The 25,286-nt window shown below is 35.9% G+C and overlaps 6 protein-coding genes across 6 annotated transcripts in view; 2 read left to right on the top strand and 4 right to left on the bottom strand.

Annotated features, from left to right (window-relative positions):
* Dhc93AB (Dynein heavy chain at 93AB) overlaps positions 1–342 on the bottom strand; it is a 35,435-nt gene extending 35,093 nt beyond the window's left edge. The window contains 1 exon segment of the mRNA XM_011499486.1: positions 330–342. The gene's annotated coding sequence lies outside the window, so the exon portion shown is untranslated.
* Positions 343–3,166: 2,824 nt separating this feature from the next.
* Positions 3,167–10,716, bottom strand: LOC105362134 (mitogen-activated protein kinase kinase kinase 15-like). Its single transcript, XM_011499485.1, has 18 exons — positions 10,548–10,716; positions 10,175–10,474; positions 9,663–10,076; positions 9,230–9,589; positions 8,885–9,146; positions 8,610–8,747; positions 8,379–8,545; positions 8,188–8,283; positions 7,974–8,113; positions 7,716–7,871; positions 7,447–7,554; positions 6,174–6,295; positions 5,254–5,426; positions 4,880–5,144; positions 4,148–4,481; positions 3,958–4,063; positions 3,779–3,855; positions 3,167–3,706 (listed from the first exon to the last, which is right to left on the bottom strand). The coding sequence occupies exons 1-18, from the start codon at positions 10,707–10,709 to the stop codon at positions 3,640–3,642; spliced, it is 3,447 nt and encodes a 1,148-aa protein (XP_011497787.1). The 5' UTR covers positions 10,710–10,716; the 3' UTR covers positions 3,167–3,639.
* A 64-nt stretch (positions 10,717–10,780) lies between these two features.
* LOC105362385 (mitogen-activated protein kinase kinase kinase 5-like) lies at positions 10,781–12,400 on the bottom strand. Its single transcript, XM_011499825.1, has 3 exons — positions 11,936–12,400; positions 11,436–11,821; positions 10,781–10,939 (listed from the first exon to the last, which is right to left on the bottom strand). The coding sequence occupies exons 1-3, from the start codon at positions 11,970–11,972 to the stop codon at positions 10,781–10,783; spliced, it is 582 nt and encodes a 193-aa protein (XP_011498127.1). The 5' UTR covers positions 11,973–12,400.
* Positions 12,401–12,912: 512 nt separating this feature from the next.
* Positions 12,913–14,426, top strand: Ggamma1 (guanine nucleotide-binding protein subunit gamma-1). Its single transcript, XM_011499484.1, has 2 exons — positions 12,913–13,660; positions 14,264–14,426. The coding sequence occupies exon 1, from the start codon at positions 13,208–13,210 to the stop codon at positions 13,610–13,612; it is 405 nt and encodes a 134-aa protein (XP_011497786.1). The 5' UTR covers positions 12,913–13,207; the 3' UTR covers positions 13,613–13,660; positions 14,264–14,426.
* A 147-nt stretch (positions 14,427–14,573) lies between these two features.
* On the bottom strand, positions 14,574–22,649 carry DNApol-zeta (DNA polymerase zeta catalytic subunit). The gene is made up of 18 exons (XM_011499824.1): positions 22,418–22,649; positions 22,148–22,334; positions 21,970–22,063; positions 21,390–21,890; positions 20,993–21,227; positions 20,630–20,905; positions 20,050–20,556; positions 18,841–19,889; positions 18,452–18,605; positions 17,992–18,375; positions 17,664–17,846; positions 17,088–17,400; positions 16,683–17,004; positions 16,166–16,414; positions 15,965–16,075; positions 15,306–15,724; positions 14,870–15,110; positions 14,574–14,786 (listed from the first exon to the last, which is right to left on the bottom strand). Exons 1-18 carry the CDS (start codon positions 22,554–22,556, stop codon positions 14,637–14,639), a joined length of 5,514 nt encoding a protein of 1,837 aa, XP_011498126.1. The 5' UTR covers positions 22,557–22,649; the 3' UTR covers positions 14,574–14,636.
* A 901-nt stretch (positions 22,650–23,550) lies between these two features.
* Positions 23,551–25,286, top strand: part of Vha26 (V-type proton ATPase subunit Vha26) — a 2,545-nt gene continuing 809 nt past the window's right edge. Inside the window, 5 exon segments of the mRNA XM_011499482.1 lie at positions 23,551–23,831; positions 24,711–24,886; positions 24,968–25,136; positions 25,207–25,284; position 25,286. The exon segment at position 25,286 is cut by the window's right edge and continues 105 nt beyond it. Coding sequence (XP_011497784.1) covers positions 23,799–23,831; positions 24,711–24,886; positions 24,968–25,136; positions 25,207–25,284; position 25,286 — 457 coding nt within the window. The 5' untranslated portion in view covers positions 23,551–23,798.

Below are 25,286 nucleotides of genomic sequence, written 5' to 3'. Positions count from 1 at the left end.
GCGCCAAAACCCTGGGTGGGGGGGGGGGGGGGCGCCGTTATCTCGAGGATGCGCGCGGACGACCTCGGAATCCCCTCCGCCACTCAACCACCCTACCCCCTCCCCCATACTCAACCCACCCGCCACCAGCCTACAAAAAATTTACCTTCTCTGCTTTAATATCGCTACGGACCTTGGAAATATTAAAAGAAACAACGGAACGAATGAAAAGAAAGAAAGACGAGCAGCAGTGAGAACGCGAGACGCAACAAATAACAATGCAGCTCTCGACCGCATTAACCGCGACCGAGGCCTTCGCCGCGAAATTCGGCCGCTATCAGATTGCATACCTAGATAATTCGGATTCACCCCTCAAAGTCCGGGCAAGCCACAATGCACGTCGAGTTCCCGTCTCCGATCAGCGAGGAATCCACGAAGGCTCCTCTCTACATCCTCTTTACCACGATGTTTACGTCCCATAAAGCCCCGGCGAATCCTCAACCAAAGTCTCCGTACCCGGGGACAAAGGTAAACTTGCCCGGGTATCGCTAATCGTACTCGGCACACTGCGCGCGTTTTATCGTTGGTACACAGCCTTCGAAGAATCGACCTGCCGCGCGTCTCTACGCTTTGGCGCGATTTACGAATTTTCCATAACCGGTTTAACGATACCGACGGACGTCAGTTTTGCCGTATAGTCGAGGAATTCACCCGTGGATGGGGTTTCTCGCCGGGGAATTCTGCACTTGTGCTGAATTCTGCACTTGTGTTCTGCACTTGTAAATATCGAATAGCTCTCTCTCTCTCTCTCTCTCTCTCTCTCTCTCTCTCTCTCTTAAGTGGATCATTGCAATAAACACAATGTCGAGCATGTTATCGAGTGACGCGCCCTCATCTTGCTTAATAACAAATGTCAAATATATAATTCGTTGTTTCGTATTTTGTTAGAAATATTGACCAGCACAAGCTTATATAACTTTATATGATTATATAGTTTAACATCTATTAGTGTGTTAGAATTTTAACGAGATTTTTGCAAGGTAATGAAAAGTATTTCCATTAGGTCTTGGCTCTCATGGCTCTTGATCCAACCCTGTTACGAATGATATAGTAATTTAATTGAATGGCAAGGGGTAAAATGAAGCCAGAAGGGGCTTGAATTTTGTATTTTAAAATGAAGAGAACGAAAAGCCCTTCTTCGACGCTATGTATTGTATTACTTAGTCTTCTTGCGTTTTAAAAGCGTGAATTTCAATTTCATAACTACGTTCAAAATTTTGAGATGGAAATTTTCTCCCTGACTACTCTAATAATAACATTCAAATTATTTATCGGTATTTCATCATTTTAACATTAAGAAAGTGCTTAAATGTGATAAATATTTGAAAATGTTTTGAGTGATATAGTAGTTATCGTTACTATTATTGATTTTCATTTTTGATTGATATCATTACCATAATATTTATAAGTATTTACTTGGATTGCCGTTTTTTATAAATAAATCTTACAATTTAGTAAAAATTCTGTATTTATCTTGAAACGAAACTGTCGTTCTAAAATTTAATTCATCGAAGTCAACGAACAAATATCTTTATCTTATTCATTCATATACTTCAGATTGTACTGCTACAGTTGGTAAAAATAAAGTTAATAGATCGTTGCAAATAAAAATGTGCCTTATTGTTTATCGATTGCTTTCAAGATATTAAGTTGTAAATAATAAAATAAAAGTAAAAAAAAAAAAATCAAGAATTTAAATAACATTTTATGTTTATATTTTGTTCACATAATTTGTAATAAGATATTAAATTACTTTTATGAATTTAGAAGAAAGAAAATGGAAAATCTAGACAAGAGTCACTTTACTTTCAATGGTTGTCAATTTACGTACACTTTTTTGCTAAAAATAATCGAATTGTACGTGAAGTCGAGCACTCGAATAATTAGAATCCTAAGATCCTTAGGCTCTGTCGATACAAATAAAGTGAAAAACTTTTCGGGCAAGCCAAACAGACTCCCACCGGAATTGCTAATAAGGGAGGTGGAAAAGGAGTCGAGTTTAATATCGCGACGTTTTTGCAATAATAACTGCGGGCTTGGTAAGTACGAAACCAAGGGCAGAGCAAAGAATATTTAACAATAATCTCAATTACGTGTAGATGAATGCATAATGCAGCGACTTACATTTACAATATTTTATGAATATTGAGCACTGGAAATCAAACCAAATAAACCGAGGGGTTTGAATAACAAAATGAATTGAGTACGTACACCTCGCTTTAATTAAGTCGTACTTTCGGCAAAGCCCTTTTCTTCTTTAATTATATTCGTTATGCGCGAATAATTACGTAGAAGGCTGATTCATTTCAAGTTTTTCGTTTGAAAGCAGTTTTATGAGAATAGCGACAGCTTAAAAGTTTATGGTAAATTACGTTTATATAGAGATAAAAGAAGAAAAAAGAAGAAAAAAGAAATGAAAAGAAAAGAAAACAGAAAGTAATGAAAACGGTGATGGGAAAACAATGAATATTCATAAATTAAGTTTAATATTTTTTATTGTTTAGCAATGAAAAGGTCATTTGACTTTTACATTTTAGATAACAAATATTTGTTAAAATTTAATTGGAATTAGAAAAAAATTCCTATTTTTAATAGGTAGAAGATAAAATATATATATATATATATATATATATATATATATATATATACACTTTCATATAACAATTTGTTACAAATATAATATATTTTAACATTATACATTCAATAGAAATATATCGATATACTTTATTTTTTTAATAGAGCTGTGAAAAATCTTATTTATATGTGCAAAACAATTTTAGTGAACAATTGCTATTTGGTCAGTCTCTAATAATAGGTATAATTTAACTTAATTTATTATGCACAAACTATTTCAAGTTTTTTATTTTTTAAATTTTTTATTAACATCTTTTTATATACACGGTTAAATAATTAATTATTTTTTTACGATTACGTAAGTTCTAAGTTTCTTTCAAGCTGCACGGATTTTCAACATTCACACTTATATATTAGGTATTTCTATATATATATGATAATTGATCTCTCCGAGTTTTTTCTTCCATATTTAAGATGCTTGGGAAAAAAGATAAAATGAGCGAATCACCACCAATTCGTTCGGATCTATCGAGTGACGTTTCAAGCATCACTGTCTTCCTCTTTGGGGTTTTCGTGATCGCGCCTACGGCCAGACCCAACGTTATTGCAACATAAAACGCAGGAAGAAGCAACGCAAAGTCGAGAACATCGAAACCCTCGCCGCTGAACATCGCCGAACCGATGAAATATATATCGTAGGAGATCAATAGATTATATTTTTTATCAATGGAAGACGCATCTCGAAATTGCTGGTATAGTGTTTTGTACAAAAAATAAATTGGCTCAATAAGATTGCCATGGCTCTTTTACGTTGCATTTAAAAGCTGCCATAAAAATTGTAGACGGCTTATTTTTAATATTAATAATATTAATCACTGGTTAAGGCACTTTCACTTTTATAATGAAATTTCTTTTATGCATTTGATAACTGACTAAGTCAAATGCGCAATTATTGAATAAGTTAGCAAGTCAGTACGATAATTAGTATTTCTACGATTAGAAAATTTCTTCTGCAGTTTTTGCTTTTTAGTTTTGTTGTGCATCTTTTCGATGTGCAATTATAGCCTTCCATATCCTAAGTTCAATGCCACCTCTGCAAATAACATTGACATTAAGATGATAAATAATTTCAGTAATAATATAATAATAAATTAAACAAATGTACTTCAAATTGAGTCTACGTAGATCATCTCGCGTAAGATAGATTAGAATATCTTCCAATTTATATTCCTCCTGAATGAACTATCGAAAACACATTAACACATTATTATCGATTAATGTTTATCATTATAATAAATATTATACATAAGTGCTTCGATTAAACTTAAATTTAACTTAAATTACCCTTTCAATGGTTTCGCTATCTATTTTCAATGTCTGCATCCAAATTATTAATTGCGCATCTGGGGTCGACTCGTTATCTCGATCTAAAATACTTATTTGTGGTATACTGTCAGTACGACATTAATAACCATTAGTATGTATTCTAATGTATTTGTAATAGTTAATATAACATGTGCAAACAAGCTCTTACCCAATGTTTCTTTTAAACATTTTTCTATCGATATTATTGCACAATCCAGTTAATGTTTCCAACTGGGCTTTTTGTTCCTCCAACGCTTGATATAAGATACTCTGATAAGCTTTCTGGCTCTCGAGTAATTCGTACAATAACTTCGTACTTTCCATTTTACTAGGCTCCATTTGATCCTCATAGTCGTGCCAATATTTATTATTATCAAACGAATCGCCAGCTTTCCGAGACTTTACAAAATCGACAGTGGAAACTCCAGAAGTTGATCCGCTTTCTATACATTCGCTGCCTGTTGATCGAGACCGCTCCTGGCCAAGTAAATTGTCTCCTAATTCTAAACAATTTCTAAATTAATTAATAAAGCACATATGCATTCAATAATAAACGAATTTAATAAATATAAATATATTTTTGTAATTAGAATTTTATATTAATATTGAGCGACATTGTGAGCGAGCGTTCATGAACTTTAGTTAACAATAAACGATTATTAACAATAAACATTAATTTATCATTCATATAATATTGGAAAAAATAAAGCTAATACGTGTTTAAATTTATTGAAAATCATTTTACGTAATTAAAAATGTAATTATAAGCAAACTTCAAAATATTAATTCTACTTTAACCATCCAATTCAAATCTGACATTGTTATGATTTTTCTTTACTTAAATGACGAATACAATTTTCATTACACCAATAATTAGGTAATTCTGATTATATTTAAGAACCTGGAGATAAGACTGCCATAGCAGCTTGGACGGCATTTCTCACAAGATTATCAAAAGCGAACATCCAAGGAGGTTTTATGCTGTGCGTTCTTAGAACTGCGTTTACCGCAGTTTGGAACGAGTAAATGGCCAAATGTAATTGATTAATAGTCGTTGAATCGAAATCCAATTCTTCTTTTAGTTTATTAATGGCTACCATCACGGCATCTTTGTTCTGTTCGGAAATGTAGTCCCTAAGTACCCTTAACAATGTTTCTAAGTCGTTCTGTAAGGCAAAACACATTTTATTCGAATCGAAGTCCTCTCCTCATAATTTTCAATTTATTTTCAAATTGACGCAGCAATTTTAAATATTTTAGTTAATCATTAAATACCATTTTTAACAAAGACTTTTGTCCCACATCCACTTGAATGCTCTTCATCCATAGTGTACATATCCTCGTCTCGTCTTGGCTCAATACTCGCGTAAGTGTCATTCGTATCTGGCTATCCTTCTTCGGCAAACAGAAATCCTCTCCTCTCTCTTCAGCCTTTGCTACTAATGGGCCTGCTTTTAAATTTCAACAAATGTCAGTCATTACTCTTTTTTCTTCCTTTCTGTTTTCTTACATACGGTCAATATTCATTTTCACATACGTTTGAAAAATTATTTAAATAAAAAACTAGTGAATATCGTATTCCTATTTTTATTCTCAACTCGCCTAAGAACGTATCCATTTGTCAATTGATTTTTCATTTGTCAAACAGCTATTAATACTTTTTCAATTTACAATTATATCATTCGCTCATATTGACTCATTACCTACTATTTAATTATTCCGCAGTTTTTTGTTTATATATATATATATATATTTTTTTTTTTATCCCTGTAATATTCTCATCATTTGAAATATTTTATCTTCATAATAGTATTAATAATAGTATACATGAATCTTTATCTAAACTATTATTTTTATTACGTTAACAATAATAATGATAAATAGAGGAAGTTGGCATCATCGCGTTAATGTAAATCTTATTTATCTCAGAAACTCGTAGCGAACGTACCAAAAACCAAGCCAAGTTTATTTAATAAATTCACATTGGCAAAAATATAACGATTTATTTAAATTACCAATACACGTTACATTACAAGCTCTTTATTAACGTACAATTAGTAACAAATAATATCATTTCTTTCAACAGGCGTGTGATTTTGTAATTATATGAAAGAAAAGGAAGAAAAAAATTTATCCTACAACTTGAACGGTACAATAATTGTTTATCAAATAATTATATTAAAAAGTAAGCGTACCTGTAAGTTGTACTGCGGGTGATACGAGAGCACCCGATGAGCTTCTTCTTGTCATAGAATTTTTTTTGACTGTCTCGGACACGTTTGTTTCTACCGAAGGTGTTGTTCCTATTGTGCTACAACTAGGGAAAGCAACTCTTATCTACGTGTTTATTTGTATTGGATCTCGCAAACGGATATTTAACAACATTAGGTCGGAAAACAATGTTAATTAATCCTGGGCTAATAATATTAGAATGAACAATCATTGCAAAGCTCTATAATTTCTTAGCGTAAATAGACGAATACTTCTTTCAGCTACATTTAATTTAGGGATTTTGGGGATTTTATTGATAATATCGATAGCTATACTATATATGACAGATAATAGATTAATTTTTTTTAACTTTTAATTATTAGCATAATTATTTGTAAAAGATATTATTTTTTATTCCTCCCACGTGATTGAAAGTGATACTTTACTTATGTATGTATATATATATATATATATATATATATATATATATATATATAAGCATGTATGCGTGCGTGTGTTAAAAAGTATTACTTTCAATAATAAATCATATTTATTTACTTCATATTTTTACATTATGTGAAATTTATATTATGCACATTACTTGTTTCATATTAATAAATATGCGATAAAAACATATATATAAGAAAGATATCGATAAAATTAATTATTGTAAAATCGGCAAAATATAAATTTTCTTGCGAAAAATTATAAAACAATAAAATCTGAATAAAATTTTATATAAAAAGCATATAAAAAAGGCAATTTCAAATTAATGATTATTTTATTTATAAAGTAGTTAACATAAATAGAGACATTAACTTGTATAACAGCAATATTTATTAAGCAAATAATTCATAATGAATGTTTGAAAAATTTATTGTACTTGTAAGTTTATGTGAATAAGTTTCTAAACACATGCTTTAATTAATAGTTAATGAGATTTTTAAATAAAATAAAAATCTAATTTTCGTTAAAATCATACTCTAATCATATAATCTTTTAATGATTAATTAAAATAGTAATCTCAAAATAATTAAAAATATTGTATAAATAGCTTTACAAATAATATTGAATTTTCCCTTTCTTTTTAACAATTCTTACATACGTGTCAGAATTTAGCTTTAAACTTTTTTCCACGATACATTTAAGCTAAAGCAACAATTTTACTAAGCATCCTACACCATAGAACTTGCTTTACTCTATAAATTATAAACTTCGAATTTTATTGTTTTTCTTTCATATTTATCTAAACCATACCTGCTATATGAAAGATTTGCAGTCGGCATGCTAATAGGAGAAAGAAGATGTGCTGGACTGAGTTCCTTTAATCGACATAATTTTGTCAACCCTCCATTATGTACGACACTTTAATTTAAATTTAAAGCAATTGAACAAATAAACTATAAAATCAAAATAATGGTGCGCTGTTTTTGTAATTGTTAAAAGCTTAACATTTAAAACAATATTGAAAGCTCAAACAAAGTAACTTTTGTGCAATTGAACAATTTAATAAACAATTAAATTACCTGTCGTCCGATTGCGAAGCCAGTATTGGAGTTGGACTAACAATGTGACCATTATTCGTTTGGTCATTTTTTAAAAGTTTTTCTGGTTTTTCCGCAGGTACTGATATACTACGACTAAAATCTGGAGGCGCAACCAATCTTAGGGCTTTCTTTTTTCTGAAGCACGGTTATGCATGTTCGTATATGTATTATTAGATGTGAATTGACAGCGCAATAAAGGTTGAGGTGAATTGACAGCGCAGTTGATGTTGTACTTACTCTGAAAGAAAAGTGTCTTCTAATAATTCGGCAGCCGTCGCCCTCATATCGGGGTTCGTTTCAAAACAACGTAATATAAAATTTTTCGCTCGATCCGATAATTCTGATGGTATTTCCGGATGTATTTTGTAGTAGCCCACCTAATTCGACAACAAATCAATAAAATTCACTTGAAATTGTTTAAACAATTATTGAACAGCATATTTTACGTTACCTTGAAGACAGCTGCTTGTGGTGATCCTAATTCAACGAATGGAGGCTTACAAGTTGCCATTTCAACTACCGTACAGCCTAGAGACCAAATATCAGCCTATTCAAGGAAAAAAAACAAAAATAAAATAAAAGGCATTAGTAATTTGTTTTACTGCATTTTCTGTTTTGTTCCAAATGTTGCAACTACTTTACCGGTGCTCCATATCCACGTTGGCCTTTGTCGATAACTTCAGGAGCCATATATTGTAAAGTTCCAGTAAATGTTTCTGTACTTGGACATAAACCAGCCAATCTCTTTGACATACCAAAATCAGAAATTTTAACGACTCCGCTGTAAGCGTTTACCAGTACATTGTCACCTACAACAATTTGTCATCCATATAATTACAATTCCATTAGCATATAGCATTTATATTTTTATACCTTTTATATCTCTGTGGACAATTTTTTGATCGTGCAAATACTTTAATCCTTCCAAGATTTGTTTGGTATAATAGGAAATAGTCGATTCGTTTTCTTTTAAAGGGCCCCATTTTGATTGGAGTAAAGCTGATATACTTCCTACGGTTTATTATAAAAAAAAAAAACAAACAAACAAATCACGTCATTTAATGGTAAAACTAATCAATACAGCGAATCGTGAGATAAATCATTCGCCCCCCCCCCTGGCCGCGGACACCGACGCCACCACCGCTTACCTCCGGGAACCTGTTCCATAAAAATTTTGAAAAATCCATCCTCGCTCACCGAGCCCAAATATTGAACGATATTTCGATGTCTCAGTTGACTGTGCAACTTAATTTCTTCATGCAACGGTTGCACATCACCAAGATTTTTTTCCCGAATTTCTTTAACAGCGATTCGTACTTGCGTATTCAGATCTCGTGCCGCGTAAACGATACCGTAAGTGCCTTTACCAAGAACAATTCGTTTATTTTCTTCATCCAACTCGTACTCGAACTAAAAGCAAACAAATTGCCACGATTAAATTATATTTCATCACCTTTAACAAGTTAATTTATATTGCACAATGAATCGAGCACCTTGACTTTTGCAGTATCGTCGGCCATATAAGCATCTAGATCGGTAACCATTCCCTCTTGATCTCGCGTCATTTCTAAAACAAGATCATAAAATCTTTGTCTACATTGAACCGATGGTAAATACATTTGAAAATCATCGGAATTTTCACGAACATATAAAAACATGCATCGTTCGTCTCTTTTGTATAAACTAACACTACGTATCATATTTGCACTGAAGAGCCAATCGTGAACTTGTTTGCAGTTGTGGTTCATACTTTCCAAGCACAAATTTGTAATTTGAATCGATTTTTCTTCGGCTCCAAGATTTACTATTACGTAGCTTGGCATCAAAATTTTTGTTGGCTCCAGGACGACAACCTGATATTAGGAAATAGCATGATTGGCAAAATTTTACGTCGCACTACTTGCAACGAATTACGATATAACTTACCGGAAATCTAATGCTATTACCAACTTCGGATTTTGTTGCTTCGACGAAATAATCCATCCAAAAATTAAAAATCTGCTCTTTGGGAGAAATTTCCGTGTCCTCGTTCTCTTTTCGAAACCTATCGATAAGAGTTATGTTTCCTATCGTTGACTTCAAATACCAATTTGGGGGTTTCAATTTAAACATATATTCTGCGGCTTTGATAGCTTTTGAGTAATCTTCGGCGAGAACGCTAATCTCAAAAAATGTCGCTACACCCCAATAATCCTTTAAACTCGACAAGCTGCCCTTTTTCCCTATTAGATTATTCAGTACCATGCCGATATGCTGAAGCTCGTCACTCTTTGAAAATTCATTGCCTGCAATGACCAAGAGAGTAGCTAAATTTATTCCGGCATATTCGTTAGGTTGAACCTGAAACAATTGCCAATGGTGCAATAATTTTTACACGTATATTCCTCATACTTTTATATAAGGAGAAAGCTAATAAGCCGCGTAAAAACAATCGTCACCTCGAAACCCTTTCTATACCAGAATATAGCATTGTTCAAACTCTCTTTATCCGTATGACGGCTTTCGACAAACATATCTTTATAAATTCTACCACACAAACATAACATATCAGGAACGTAATTCTCCTTTTTCTCTAAGGCCTCCTCAATGACCATTAATGCTCTTTCACGATCCCCGTCCTTTTGTCTGCGATTCAAAGCAAACGCATAAAGAAACAGAACAGCCGGTGTATTTATAGAATTTTTATGATTGGGCACTGTTCGCAAATCATCGATAAGCTGAACCATTGCGTCATAATCCTATAGAGGGAATGTGCATACTATATATAATACATAATAGAATAATTAATTACAAATTTAATGACAATGCTACCTGTATATCTCTAAATGAAATGAGCACGTTTAGGATGACTTCTCCGGATAAGACGTTACGATCGTCTAATCTCTTTCTCATATTAGTAACTGCTTTTGCAAGTTCCACACCGGTAAGCGTTTCCCGAGTCTTACGCAAATCCGCTAGAAATTTCTCTTTCATATGCGCCCTAAAAGACGTGTAATACGCTTGAAGTGCTTATTATAAAATTCATATTATTTATCGTGTGTTACTTACTTTGATTGTACTTCCACTTCTTCATAAAGTTTTTTTAGCTTGTCAGAGAGACTGATCAATTCGTCGTTAATAGGTTTATCGACAGTTGAGCGGGATAGACAAACCTTCGCATCTTCAAAGTCGTAAGGAACTAACGTATAGCTGCCACAAGATAACTATGAAGAAGAAGAACAAAATTTGTTTATGTAGAATACGCTTGTCTTTTCTTTGCTTACGGGGATTTCATAATTTATTACTATAACAATGTTCTTTTACCTATTATCTGAGACATTATAATGTTCGAAATTCACTTTAAATACAAAAGTATTTTAAAAGCTTTCGACATTGCATTAATTTTGCACTGAAATTATAAAATATGTACGTAATATTTTTTCATACCACGATGTTATGGCAATTGACGTAGGCAATTTATGTATAAATAATTCAAGAGATTACTTTAAATAAGTAATGATTTCAAGTCATCGCGCGTTGAACTTTGCCGATCGATTAAACGTGACAAATACTCTCTACTTTAACATATTATTAATTGTTGTCAAAGTATCTTATCAAAGTTCTTTTAATCGTTGTCAATGTATCCTATCTACAAACTCTCCACCACCACAAAATATCTTAGAAAACCTAATAATTTCATCGTACGCAATATCTTCTCACCTTCAATCTAATCGTCGCTTTCGAGTCCAGACCATTATACAGCAAAATGTTTTCTTTCATGCCAAAACTTTCACGAACTCCCAAATGATAAAATAGAGCGGATCGTTGCAATTGTATGCTTAAATCAATAACTGCAATATCCGCGTTATAAAACGTGTCCAGTACATTCGTGTCTCCGCAATCTAATTTTTCAAATTCAATGTGATGAAATTTAGCACGTACTCTATCACAAGCATTCTTGGCTTCTTCGAACGCCTTCTGCCTATGAAACAGATTCTCCGACTGTTGGAGGTCGAGAACGCAAGCAATATCCATTTTAGATGTCGAATCTTCAGAGAGTTCAACGCTGCACGTTGCAATACTATCGGTTTCTAATGCTCCATCCACTATAAAACATATTTGTACATGCTTACATTTCAATCGACATTATCATAAATTGCTTTTACGCACACGCACACGCGCACGAATTAATATTAAAAGCCAATTAATTGCGTAGGTACCAGAGTTTTCCGTGGTTTCCCAATACATGGAAAGCATGTTTATCTATTTCTTTACAGCAGTTCGGTAAGAAAAATACAATAAAAACATATCGATGCTAATTTTGCGAATTTCGAAAGTACTCTTATTTATCCTCTGCAAACACTCTTCTCCCTGCAAAACAATATTCATTATAATGCTCATACGAGTTAAAATCAGTACTGATAATGAAAGACCGTGTCTCGCTTTTAACGAATCTTTGTCATTCTAGCAAACTCTAAGTGAAACTATAAATTATGAGCGTTAATTAAAGTGAAATCAGCCAGAGATCGTTGCTTCCGATCAGCTTGAAATACGGTATCCGCATTTGCATAACAAGTCACATCCCCTTTAACACATTACTGCCGTTAAGTGTATTTTTACAATTTCTCTCTCTTCTCCATTATTACACATCTACACTCAGATCGCACTCCCATCTCCGTTCCCGTAGATGACTTACTTCTAAGTACAGCAAAGCAAACCGCAGGCAAAGAGTGCAAGACCCGCGACTCCAAGTACCACCGAATCTCAGGCGTGAGGGGCGTTACGAGAAAACATCGTGCCGTCCCGATCATCGGGAAAAAGGCCTCGATTTTACCTTATATAGCTGAGAACCAGGAAAACTTCGTCCATTTTCTCGGAAGCACCGAGCGCTCGGAAATGTGGACATTGCGTGCCGACGATTATAATATGCCCGCCGAGAAACGAGATGGGCAGTTCGATCGAGGCGTGACAGATGTCAGGCTCGTTTCATCGTCCGCTCGGTAGCGATTGATCGATAACGAATTCGTGCACTCGGTCGGTAAGATTAATCTCGATCGCGATTGCCCTTCCTCTCCCCGCCCCCGTCAACCCGTCGTCATCGTCGTCATCATCGTCGTCGTCGTCGTCGCGTCGTCGCGTCGTCGTCGTCGTTTTCGTCGTCGTCTTCGTCGTCGTCTTCGTCGTCGTCTTCGTCGTCGTCATTGTCATTATTATTATTCTTATAATGGAACGAACGGCCTCACGTCGCTTTTCGGAAGAGACTTCTTTGCCAGTCGTACGCTCGAAATAGGCTATTGTAGTGGTGGGAGGGGGGGGCTCGTAACCTCGTACGGGGCCAGTCGTCGATAATCCGTCCGCCCGGAGGATCCAGGTGCGAGGGAGCAGCCGTTTTATCTCAGTTGGCCGCGTCCGAAGCCCCAGATCACCCGCGGCACGGACCTCGACGCCCGCTAACCAGAGCCAGCGGTCGAAGCTCCTTCCGCGGACTTTGCATGCTAAAGAGTAGGCGTCGCGAGAATAACAGCCGGGACTGCGGACGTAACGAAGCCTTAGGTCGCGACCTCGAGCGGATAATAAAGGAGAGCGGCGTTGAGAGCTGCTCGGCCCGAAGGTCCCGACGAGCCGCGAGTTTGGTGAAACGAGTGCGAGACCACGCCCAAAGGCAAGCGGGTATTATCGTGGTTATGGACATGGTGATCTCGAATTTGCAGCAGCAGCGTCAGCTGACGGAGCAGTTGCGCAGGGAGGCGGCCGTGAAGCGAGTGAGCGTCAGCAAGGCCGTCGAGGATCTTATGAAGTATATCGTCGAACACGAGCAGGAGGATTGCCTCCTCGTCGGCTTCTCCTCGCAGAAGTCAAATCCCTTTCGCGAGAAGAGCTCTTGTTCCATCCTTTAACCGTGCGCCGCCAATTATTTATTATTGAAGGAGTTTGTTGAGTAGCATGTACGTGGAGAGGAGATGGGTGAGCTTGGCGTAAAATTTAGGCATCGTTGGCTCCTTTCGTAGTGGCACCTCCGAGCCTTTGGCCAATTATTGTGACGCGATTGTTCGCGCGGGGAGGGCGCGTTTTAAGGTTATTGCGACAATGATACGACGTTGGTCGTTATTTGCTCTTTCAAAAAAAAAAAAAAACTTTTTTTGCTAAGATATTTGCATTGGATTGGATGACGATATTAATGTCATTAACGTCAGCGACAATTTTGCGCAACTTTCGATGACGATATGCAAATGCAAAATCGGTGCATGGATTTATCGAGTTTTTTAGATTCGTATCGATGACAAAAAAAATATTAGTCGATTATGATATTAATTTTCAGTGTTGGTTATGGTAATGGTGTGCAATTTGTGCATTTTTATCGTAACGTTGGAAGGAACTTGAAGAAATTTGATAAGAATTTGCGAATCAGTAGTAATTTAGTTTGAGAATTTTCGCGATTGTCGATTGAGATTGTTCGTTTGAGAAAAGAAAACGGTGCCTAGATTTTTAAATGCTATGCTCTCGACTCAACAACCATATTTATTATTAATGATACGTATGTTTTTCAGGTAAATCGTACATTGTATTTAATGCTTGGAATGCCTACTGGAACGTCGATTTTACTGTATTTGTATACAGACATTAACGCTGGCACAAAATTGAATGGAATATTTACAGAAATTGAAGATTATATTAAATAATTATGGAACTATTTTATAAACAAAAATATATTTTTAATGAATCATAAAGTTTACAAATGTATAGTGAGAGAGAGAGAGAGAGAGAGAGTGAGAGAGAGAGAGAGAGAAAACAAATTTTTATAAAATGACAATATTTACAACAATACACATTTGTGTGCCAAATTTTAAACATTTAATACATAAATTTTATATCGCATGATTATAATTTTGTAATATATTTATTCGCTTTTGGGTTAGAAAATCAGGATAAATATTCCATGCATTGAATTAAATTATATAAATACGAAACTTGTGTATTATCAATTTGTGCCTGAATTCTTCGGTAAAAAATTGGACAATCAAGAGATGTACAGCTATCGCAATCCATTATGCCGATACATGACTCGCACATCTATAAAGCAGAATAAATAATATTTGTCATTATTTTATAAATTTTCATAAATAATTTATGTACAAATTTGCTTCGTCACATACCATTTTAATATTGGAATAAATTCTTTCATACTGTCTACATTTTTCATAAAGAACTACGAGTGTTTGAGTTTGATTTTTAATACAGTCTTCACAAATACCTCTATCGCATAGTTCTCCGCAAGATGGGCACGCTGTGTTGTATAAATACTGTGATATGGTCGTTTTAGGTTTGCGATTAACATTTAATAAATCTCCGTGCACTCTATTTAGAGATCTTTGGCGATGAGGCATATCCATGAACCTATATGACAAGAAGGAAGAGACGACATTATTTTGATTTCATAATCATATTTTTTATTGTGACGATATGCACGTCGACATCATTTTATAGAAAAGTATGTATTTTACACAATTTGACGTTTAAATTTTAGAATTACAAGTCAATCCAAACTTTAATGTATCCTATTTAACATTGCAATTTGTCTATTGTTTTTACCATGAATAAGCATCGACTCCAATTAAATTAAGACATCTATTTAACGGTGGAATAATAACTTTTGTAATGTAATATATGGCATTGGGCCTCAAATTTGGATCGAGAATTAGTTCCATCGGAGACCGAACACAGCGAATAAGAGGTACATTGGGCCCTCCAGCTACTATAATATACGGCACTCTGCTACCTGTGTTAGGTATAGCGCGTGGATCCTTTTGTATTAATCTTTTCGTCAGCTCCAAAGCAGGTACACATGCAGTTGGCTTATAGCCTTTCATACCGCGAAACTCTTTTGCAAAAATCAAGTCCTGAATAGAGACTCTGTGGGTAAGGATCTTATCCAATTGTCTCGTTACGTATTGCTTTACCAAGGATAGATCTTTTGTTTCAAAAAGTATCCTAAGCGTTTTCTCGAGAATCTAAAATCAATAAGAAGCAGTGGCTGATTTAACAAAATTTCATTACATTATGCAATGGCAAATCTATTCATTTAGATCACAAATAGATATTGAAAATTACGAATAATATAAATGAAAGCTGAGATGCTTATAAACATAGAGAAGCATTTTGTGCTTAAAAATTTATAAACATTTTTAAAAACAAAACATTATTTCCGAGCGCTAAAAATAACTAATTTACTACAAAATAATTTCATAAACCTTGGCCACAGCTGGACATCCATCTCTTCGAACGGTCTCGATACCTTTGGCTAAATAAACTGGCTTATCATTTTTATTTTCATAAATGTATCCGCAATATCGCTTTTTCGTCTGTAAGCATTCGGACAAAGACAATTAACTAATACAGAACACCCATGAAATAAATTAAATGCATAGAATTAATCAAGAATTAAATTATACTTGAAGGATGCAAGGTTGCATGACTTTTTCAAATTTTAATTTAACTGGCTTTGGATTTGCCGCGGTAACAGTTTCGGCTATTTCCGCGCCAATATTAAACGCCTCTTCTCTGGATTTTCCCTTCAATAAGACAAATAATGAGTCGGTATCTCCATAAATAACACGCGCTCCCCATTTAGGCGTCGATTCCACCATTTTTATGGCTCTTTCTAAAGTTTCTTTCCCTTTACTTACGACGCTGTCGCCAACCTAAAAAGCAATCGTCGACACAAGATTAATAACGATCTTTGCAAACGTTCACAAAATATAATGAAATAAAAGTCGCTCGATTTATCTTCACTATTACATCAATTCAATACCCAAACAAACATTTACAATAATCTTTAAGCCCATTGAATATCTATCGCAGTATTTTATTATTATTCAGCTGGTACATCAAAAATGCATTGTTTTAACAGACGCTTTACGACTAGGTCGCTCGGACGCTGTTTAAAAGAAAAAAAGAAAAATAAATTACTTCAATGCACGGCATTCTTCCACTAAAATTGGCCGCGGTATAACCATAAGTGACATTGGCGATTAGCTTCAGTCCAAGTTGCCTCGAGTCCAATGCCCTTTGCAATGCCCGGTCCTCCTTAGAATGGTCCTTTATAGCTTTCTTTACCATTAATCGAGTTTCCAGAATCTCAGTGAGCATACGTGGCAGGATTCCTCGACGTACCTCTTCCTTAACAAACGCGACGCCACAAGGAGCAAAGTTGATTTTATTATTCAGCAACTTCTTCGCGAGAGTCTTATCGACCTTCAGACTGGTTGCGCCAAATGTGAAAGGCTGAGGGCTACATTAATCACACGAAGATTATCAAAATGACTGAAATTATCGGGACAAACGAGCTCTAAAATTCGCTCAATGATGACTTACGCGCCAATGTGTTCGACGCGGCCCAAACAAGTGGAGAAGCAATAGTTGTAAGCGATAATAATACTCGGATACAAGCTTTGGAAGTCGAGGACGACGACCGGGTCGCAATACATCGTTGACTCCGGCTCCAAAATAAGGGGCAGCGACTCCGGGGCTCTCATGCAGCCGCGCTGCTGGGCGGACGGCGACACTGGTATGTAATTCAGAGGTTTTGCGAGTCGCAGCATCATCGACTCGACGCGGAATTGCGAGCCGCGAGAGAAGACTTCGTAAAACTGGATGCCGTATAATCGGGCGTGTTCACTTGTCCTGTCTGTTAACATTGTTTAGCAATTTTTATATTTAGTATATAGAGTAATAGAGGACTGGATGGAGAGAGCGAGAGAAAAATATAAATAAAAAGAACACCAGAATTATGTAAAGAATTTTTCAAGATTATTAATATAAGATTATTTTTATTTATTTATTTTTTTCCCCTATCGAGCTCAAGGTCTCGCCTCATTGAAAATAAACAGGTGCTCGTTTGTCTATATGAAATTTTACTTTTAAACGAAAATATATAATGACGATACAAACTAATGATATCCAAGTGATGAAGAATTCTGTGGACGCCTATGACTTTATTGGTATAATGATCGATAACTCTCCATCGGCAATTTAAAGTGGCCCACCAGTTTGTTAAAATTTCAAAGCTCGGATGCGGAATTCTCTCGTTCATAACGTGAAACATAACGTTTTCGTACGTATAACTCGTTAAAGCTGTTATAAATAAATAAACACACACACACACACACACACACACACACACACACGCACATACACACACATATATAAAAATGTATTTATAAAAATATTTTTTAACATAAAATAAAATAAAAATAAATATTTATAATATCGTTTATACCGATTTCATGCCTCATGAGTCTCCATATGTCTAGAACGATACGACCGGGTAATCTTAATTCTCCCAATGTTTCCAGGTGTAATTCCGAACTCGCTTGATCACGCTCTTTTCCCCAATTAAACGAGGTCCCACGTATACGAGATACTTCGCAGCTTAAATTTCTTCCGAGTAGCGATGCTCTTTGAAACATGTAACCCCATGAAAGAAGCTCGAGATCCCAGCCAATTAAAATTTCTGGATCGTGACGCTCAATAATTGACAATACGCTATTAAACATATCGATTTCGTTTTCCACATAAACTATAGACTGCTCCTTCTGTGCGTTTGCGTAATTGGAGCTTTTGCATTTAGAATTAGCCTCGGCTGACTCTACAATCACGATACCTAAAAGAAACGTGGCGCAATTTCAAGATAAATAATTTAAATATGTGCAATTGCAATGATATTTACGCTCCATTACCACATTCTAATGGCTTTGTTTTCTCCCAATCTGGTGGGACGTCGTTATAAATTGCGTAGAAAACTGCTCCAATGGCGTCGTATTGAGGATCGGGCAACAATTTTGATCTAGTGATAACGTGTACCTCTAGACAAAGTATTGTCAAAAATTGATACTGCGACATAAATGTTCTAAAATTAATAGTCACTTTGATTGTTAGAACGGGCGCATGCCATACAACAAAAAATTTTATTGAAAAATGATTGAAATTTGTATTGATTGGATTACGACGAGGAGGGTAAACAACAAAAAAAAAAAAAAAAAAAATCTCCGTTACGCGCGATAAATGGATAATTGTATAGAAAATATTTGTTAATTTCGTTAGAAAGTAATGATTAAGTTGTATTTACGGTAGTTAATGCCTTGGCGTTCGCAAAATTTCCGTGCTCAACGTTCATTATCGATGAACGCCGATCGAACTCGATCTGGCCGCAGGAAACTCCTAAATGCTTGGACGCGCCACTGTCACCCCCGACACCCCTGAATGTTCCGCGACTGTAGGTTGGATCCAAAAATAAGCTATTGGTATCGGAGTCTCTGGGATCCTGTGATTCCGCATTTGACTTTTGATTTGTTTCGTCAGTTTTGTCCTTCTGCTCTTTATCTCTTGCCTCTAGCCATGCGATAACGCTTTTTCGATCAGGAGGCGCTTTCAATGGTCGAATGGCTACTGTTTTCCCGTTGGGAAATTCCGGCTCCAAATTTAAAGAGCTAAGTTTGTCTTCGGAGAGATTAAGTTCTTGGATTTTCATCTTACGCCAATTGGCGAGACCTGCAATATTTCCAAAACTCCGATAAAAGGACTCCTGATTCTTGTCTTCCTTACTTTTCCTTTGGTTATCATTATTATCGCAGTAAACATCGTCTTCGTGCTCAGCCGAAGCTTTGGCGTCGCTTTGTTTACTACAGTGCGGTCGAGCATTGTCAGACATTGCGATCCCAGGTGATTTTAAGCTGCCGACGATGCACTCTCGACTCGGGGACTTCAATTTCGGCGACATTGTCACACAGACGTCTCGTCTGTCGGAAAACATTGAGAAAACATTGCGGTCGCTTAAATTGTTTGACCTCCGCCCAATCAACGGATTGAAAGATAATTCGTTCTGTCCGATGCACTCCATTTCCAATGCCGCAAGATCATCGGAAAAATTAGTGGCTGATAGATTCGACAGCTTTTCATTTGAATGTATCGTGTCGTTGGAATCGGTCTCGTTGATGAATACAGGATTATTGGGCATTGACACGACTGTTTCAAGCGAATCATCCGAATCTTCAACGAGCGTCTTATCGTTGTCATCCTCGGTCTCCCGAGCAAATGATTTCTCTGAAATTTGCGTGGCTAATGTTTTGCCCGATGGCTTTTTGATTGAGGCCGACGCTGGACGGACGTCCTCTCCTTCTAAAATATAATCTTACTTACACAAACATCATATCCAATTATACACGAACGAAGATCAATGAATTTTTTAATCAATTATTTGCGAAAGTGCTCAAGAAGAAGTAATGGTTTATTCAAGCTAATTAAATCATATTCAATTTAATGAATTCTTTCACTTTACCTGGATGAAATTCTTGGAGAGCACTTAGTATTCTTTTTGGTTGTAAATTTTTTCTCACTTTTTGTCCGACGTAAGATGTAGAAGGCGTTGCGCAGGATGAAATTGCTTCAGTTTTTTGAGCATTTCTAATCTCTATTTTTAATGGAGAATAATTTCGGGATGGGCAACTGGGACTTGTAATTTTTTTTAAGCGTTTGGAAGGTGATCTGTGAGGTGTTTTTGGCAGACTGTCTTCAAATTTATTCTTTTTCGTACTTTTACGAGTACGTTTCTCGCTACTGCCTGAAGTCTCCTTTGTTTTACTTGGTGTGACCGAAGTAGCGCATTTTGGCCTTTTTCCTGATTTATATTCACAGGTTAAAAATTCTTGTCTTTCTATCGTTTCGTTCACGCTATTATCCCTCAATTGGCTTCTTATATCATCATCGTCTATTGGCCCATCGAATTGGGGAATATTATCGAATAAGTTTGATATTGTTGTCTCTTTTAAAGATTCCAAAACAAGTTCTATTGTCAATGTGGATAAACATTAATCGAGGAACGTGAGTTGTTTTTGAGGATATTTTTCGATGATAATTACCTATTTGGGAACCATCATTCTCACTGCCTTGTTGCTCTTGCGATGTTGTTCTCTTACTTTCCCATTGGCTAAAATTTAACGAACTTAGTTCCAATAAAGTAATATTTAAATCCTCTACGTCTTCCTCCTCTTCGTCATTCATCTCTTTATCATTCATTATAGGAAAATTTTGGTCAGCTTGTGAATTCTGAGATCCGAGAATGCTATTAGAATCAATTGAACTTGAAATATTTTGTTGCTCTTCGGCTAAATTGACTAGAATGTCCACGATATCGACTAAAAATACAAAAAATATACCGCTAAAAATATACAGGTGAGATTTCAATCATACAGGATTAACGTTGAAAATATTTTAAATCATACGATCACTGCTACTTAATGATATATTATTGTCACAAGAGCTGGATTGAGACGGACGTACAGTCGATTCACTCTTTGTATTACGATGTAATAGACTTTGTAAGGTATTATGTCTAGTCGATTCGAGTGGACCAGCGTGAACCTCCAATTGAGATGCATTTAATAACTTACTATCGTTCGATACAGGAATAGGATAAGATGAGTTTTCTGAACCAGGTGACGATGACGCATCGTCCATCTAAAAGAAAAATTATAAATTTGAATTATTCAAACGGTACGTACAATTATAATAACTTTAAGGCACAGAATTGTTACACACGGCACAAAACTGTCACACACACCTCTTTTGACAGGTCAACAATTTTTCCAATGTCATTTCATGAATATATAATATGCATACCTGCGAATCGATTGCGGATAAGCGCTGAGCTAATCGTTTTTCATGATACCTGTCGTTATTCTTCAAGAGAGAAGATACTTGAGATCTTTCTGGACTTTTTGGGTACGTTAATTGCGAATCTCCTCCTAAATCAAACTGAACTCTTCTAGCTTTCTCTTCCTCCCAAATTGCAGCGATACCTGGATTCAAATCTATGCCTTTGTCTATAACATCGCGATTAAGAATATCGGAAGCCCAGGCATCCATTTCTAATTTACAGACGCTTTGCTTGGCAATGGAGTGTGGCATGTATTCCTTCTTTTCTACATCAAAGTCAAGTGTTTCGTCTAAGTTGTCCGACAGTTTACTTAAATTTTGATCCGTTATGGCTGAATGACGGTGCTTAACGTATCTCAAATCGATCATACTCATGCCATATATATTATAGTCTATCATAAATTGTAATATAAATGATATGTGAGCCTCGTGAGGTTGAAAGATTTGTCCAAGAACACGTCCGTTCTGAAACATTAAATACAATATCAATCAAAGATTCTTATAATATTTCTCATCTGCTCTCTGTCTTTAGTTTATAATGAACCTGCAATAAATCAATAGCTCTCTTCATCATGGCAGGATTATAAAAGTATATCTTCAAGAAATGATGAGCTTTTTTATGGTACCCGTAAAACGGTCTGTAACATTAATAATCAAAGTTCTTGTAAAGCTTATTTCTTATAAAGCTCTGTACAGATATTTTATTAAATAACTTAGCCTACATGCCGGAAACTTGTTGAATTTTGTAAACGTGTTGTCTTTTGGAATTCGACGAACCCAAGGAAACATTAATATTGGCATCCAATGATGCAGCGAGCCGGTAAACCAACATATCCGCATTAACGTGCCCGGAATAAGGCACATACATATAAGGAAAGACACCATGTACGTGCAAACATACCTTCTCACCTGTAAAACACAACGATCACAAGCTTTAGGCTAAATGCTCCTCGAATCAACAACATTTTCTTTCACTCTATACCAATATTTACCGGCATGAGTGATTCCGAAAATTCGCACCACAGGTACTTGCTTGATATCGCTACCTCGAAATTGCGAGAAGGTCGGATCGACATCGGGAATCGGTGCAGCTTGGTAACTGTCGGCACTAACTAATCTCACGGAATACATCTTTCGATCCAGCAAACTAACAATCCAGCCTCCTTATCCTACTATTCAAACGTCCATAATGTAAACACACAATAGACACTACAAACATAACACCGCACATCGTCCAATCTCTCTTCACCCCATTACCGCACAATTTAATCGAATTTTATTTTTGTAAACTACAAGAGGGCGCTACGTACGCGCTGCCATTCGAAATGTCCCGCCTCGCCTCGCCACGCCAACGTTTTCGGCAATAAAAAGCTTTTGCACGCGAAAGTCTCGACCAAGCGAATACAATAACGAATATCATTACAGGGCCGAGTAAAGTCCATGACAGATCCAAATCACGAAAATTCGTGATTTCAATCCAATGCATTATAACGAACGGCTTACGTTCGCTTAATCGCTCCCAACAGCAGTAAACAAGAGCAAGTCCCTTTCAGTCCCATAGCCACCTAATCGCTAAACAGAGACAAATCATTGCGCGTAATATAGTAAACATCTTTATCGTTATATTTAGCCAGCCGTCCCTTTCTTTTCGTTCATTCATTATTCACCATTGCCATATCGTTTAACAATAGTTGTTCGCGTATAGACGCAACGGCAAGCCCATTATTCTTAATAATAAGAGCGAAGCCCGTGGGCACGGATGATGAAATCATGATGTAAACGAAATTGCCAGCTGGTTACAAGTCCATGCGGATGATTTCGGCGGGCGACGTAATCGCTCGTCAGCGCCAGTCGGAAAAAAAAAAAAAAAAAAAAAAAAAAAAAAAAAAACTAAAAACTAGTGCGAGGAGAATACGCGAGAGTCCGCTGCCTCGTCGTCGTCGTTCGGTCATATGATCGTCATGTGAGCGAGCCACCCGCGGCTTCGCCAGCAGATCGACGAGGACGGAGCGAGCGGCGAGGGCGCGGTTAAGAGCGAGAGGAGCCATGGACCTCGGCCCATGCGCACAATCCTCCCGTTGTGCATCACATTTATAATTGAGAACCGTAACAATAGCAGGAGCTCACGGGACGATCCTGCGTCGCTCTTTCCAGCCTTTGATTCGATAGTTTCGGATGGTGGGCGTTGACGTGCACCGATTTGGCTCGATCGATTCCTTGGCGTAGCTTTATTATTATTACCCAGCGATCTTTTTTGCAGCGTGAGGAAGAGGAGACGAGGCAGCTCCAAGACCATTATTACGGACTGCGGTTGGATCTTTAAAATTCGTCGTTTATTTTGTCACTCGCTTGCCAACCGAATAAAGCAGCAAAATGGCTCTCAGCGATGCTGATGTTCACAAGCAGGTTTGTCGAAAGATCGATTTTATGTATTTAAGTGCTCGCTTTTTGATGTTTGTCGATTACAAGGTCACTCGACTCTCTGTCGCCCGTTTTTTCATCGAGCCACTTACTGCGTGTCGTAGGTCGAAGATTCTTCTCACGCGATTTAAATTAGTAAAAATTTGCTGAGCCCACTGTCTGTCCGTGTGTGGGGCGGGAGTGGTCCCAAGCATTTGACTTATGGGACTTTGAATTAGTTTCGAGGAGATTTGCAAATATTGAATATTTCATGGTGCGATATGATAATTTCATGCTTCAAAGTTAGAAGCTCATATTCCGAGCTTTTTATTTTGTAAATTTTTTTCTTCTCTTTTTTTTTTTTTTTGTGTTTTTTTTTTTTTCAAAAATGATGAAATAATAAAAAATATTTGCGTGCAAACAGTGTGACCAATAATGCTGAGAAACGTCGATTTCATATAATTATAAATTGTTTTATCGATGTAGCAGCACAGAGCATAAAATTCGTATCGATCAAATGTTTTTATGTTTATTCTTTCCTCGATGAATAATTCCACTCGGACGAATAGGTTTAATAATAAGAATTTTCATCGACATTGTCAAATCAAATGTGCAAAGATGGTAGAGAATGTTTTGCGACATATTTGTGTCAGTAAAAACTCTCGTCTCTATTATTTTCTGTGTTTCGTTATACGAAAGCATATATTCATTAAATTTGAGTGAGAAATGCTAATACAAATGCTGAGCTTAAAATTTGAAATAAAAGCATTTAGCCAATGATAAATTTCGCTAATAGGTAAAATAGCCATAGATTGTATAAAATATAACTAATAAAATGGATATTTTTCGTATTCTTTTATTGATTATTATGTATTATATTTTTAGATCAAGCATATGATGGCTTTCATTGAACAAGAAGCCAATGAAAAAGCCGAAGAAATAGATGCCAAGGCGGAGGAGGAGTTCAATATTGAAAAAGGAAGACTAGTACAACAACAGCGTCTTAAGATTATGGAATATTATGAGAAAAAGGAGAAGCAAGTTGAATTGCAGAAGAAAATGTAAGCGATGGATTGAAAATTGAGCTATCGTTATATTATGGGTAATAGTACTGTAGTCGATTAATATTTTCTTTTATCTAGTCAATCGTCTAATATGCTGAACCAAGCTCGCTTAAAAGTATTGAAAGTTCGCGAGGATCACGTTAGAAATGTGCTGGATGATGCTAGGAAAAGGTTAGGTCAAATATCAAAAGAACAAGGAAAATACAGTGAAATTTTAAAGCTATTGATCACTCAAGGACTCTTTCAGGTGATTAATATATTTTTATTGAAATTCTATTAAAGAACAGTCATTTATAAAACCACGTATACTTCCATAGCTAATAGAGACTAATGTAGTAATCAGAGCCAAGCAGGCAGATCATGCTCTGATCGAATCGTTAATTCCCAAAATTCAGCA

The sequence above is a fragment of the Ceratosolen solmsi genome, unplaced genomic scaffold (assembly GCF_000503995.2).
Source record: "Ceratosolen solmsi marchali unplaced genomic scaffold, CerSol_1.0 scaffold35, whole genome shotgun sequence".
Lineage (NCBI taxonomy): Eukaryota > Metazoa > Arthropoda > Insecta > Hymenoptera > Agaonidae > Ceratosolen > Ceratosolen solmsi.
The sequence above is the reverse complement of the archived record's forward strand: the minus strand, read 5'-3'. Positions and strand labels throughout refer to the sequence as shown.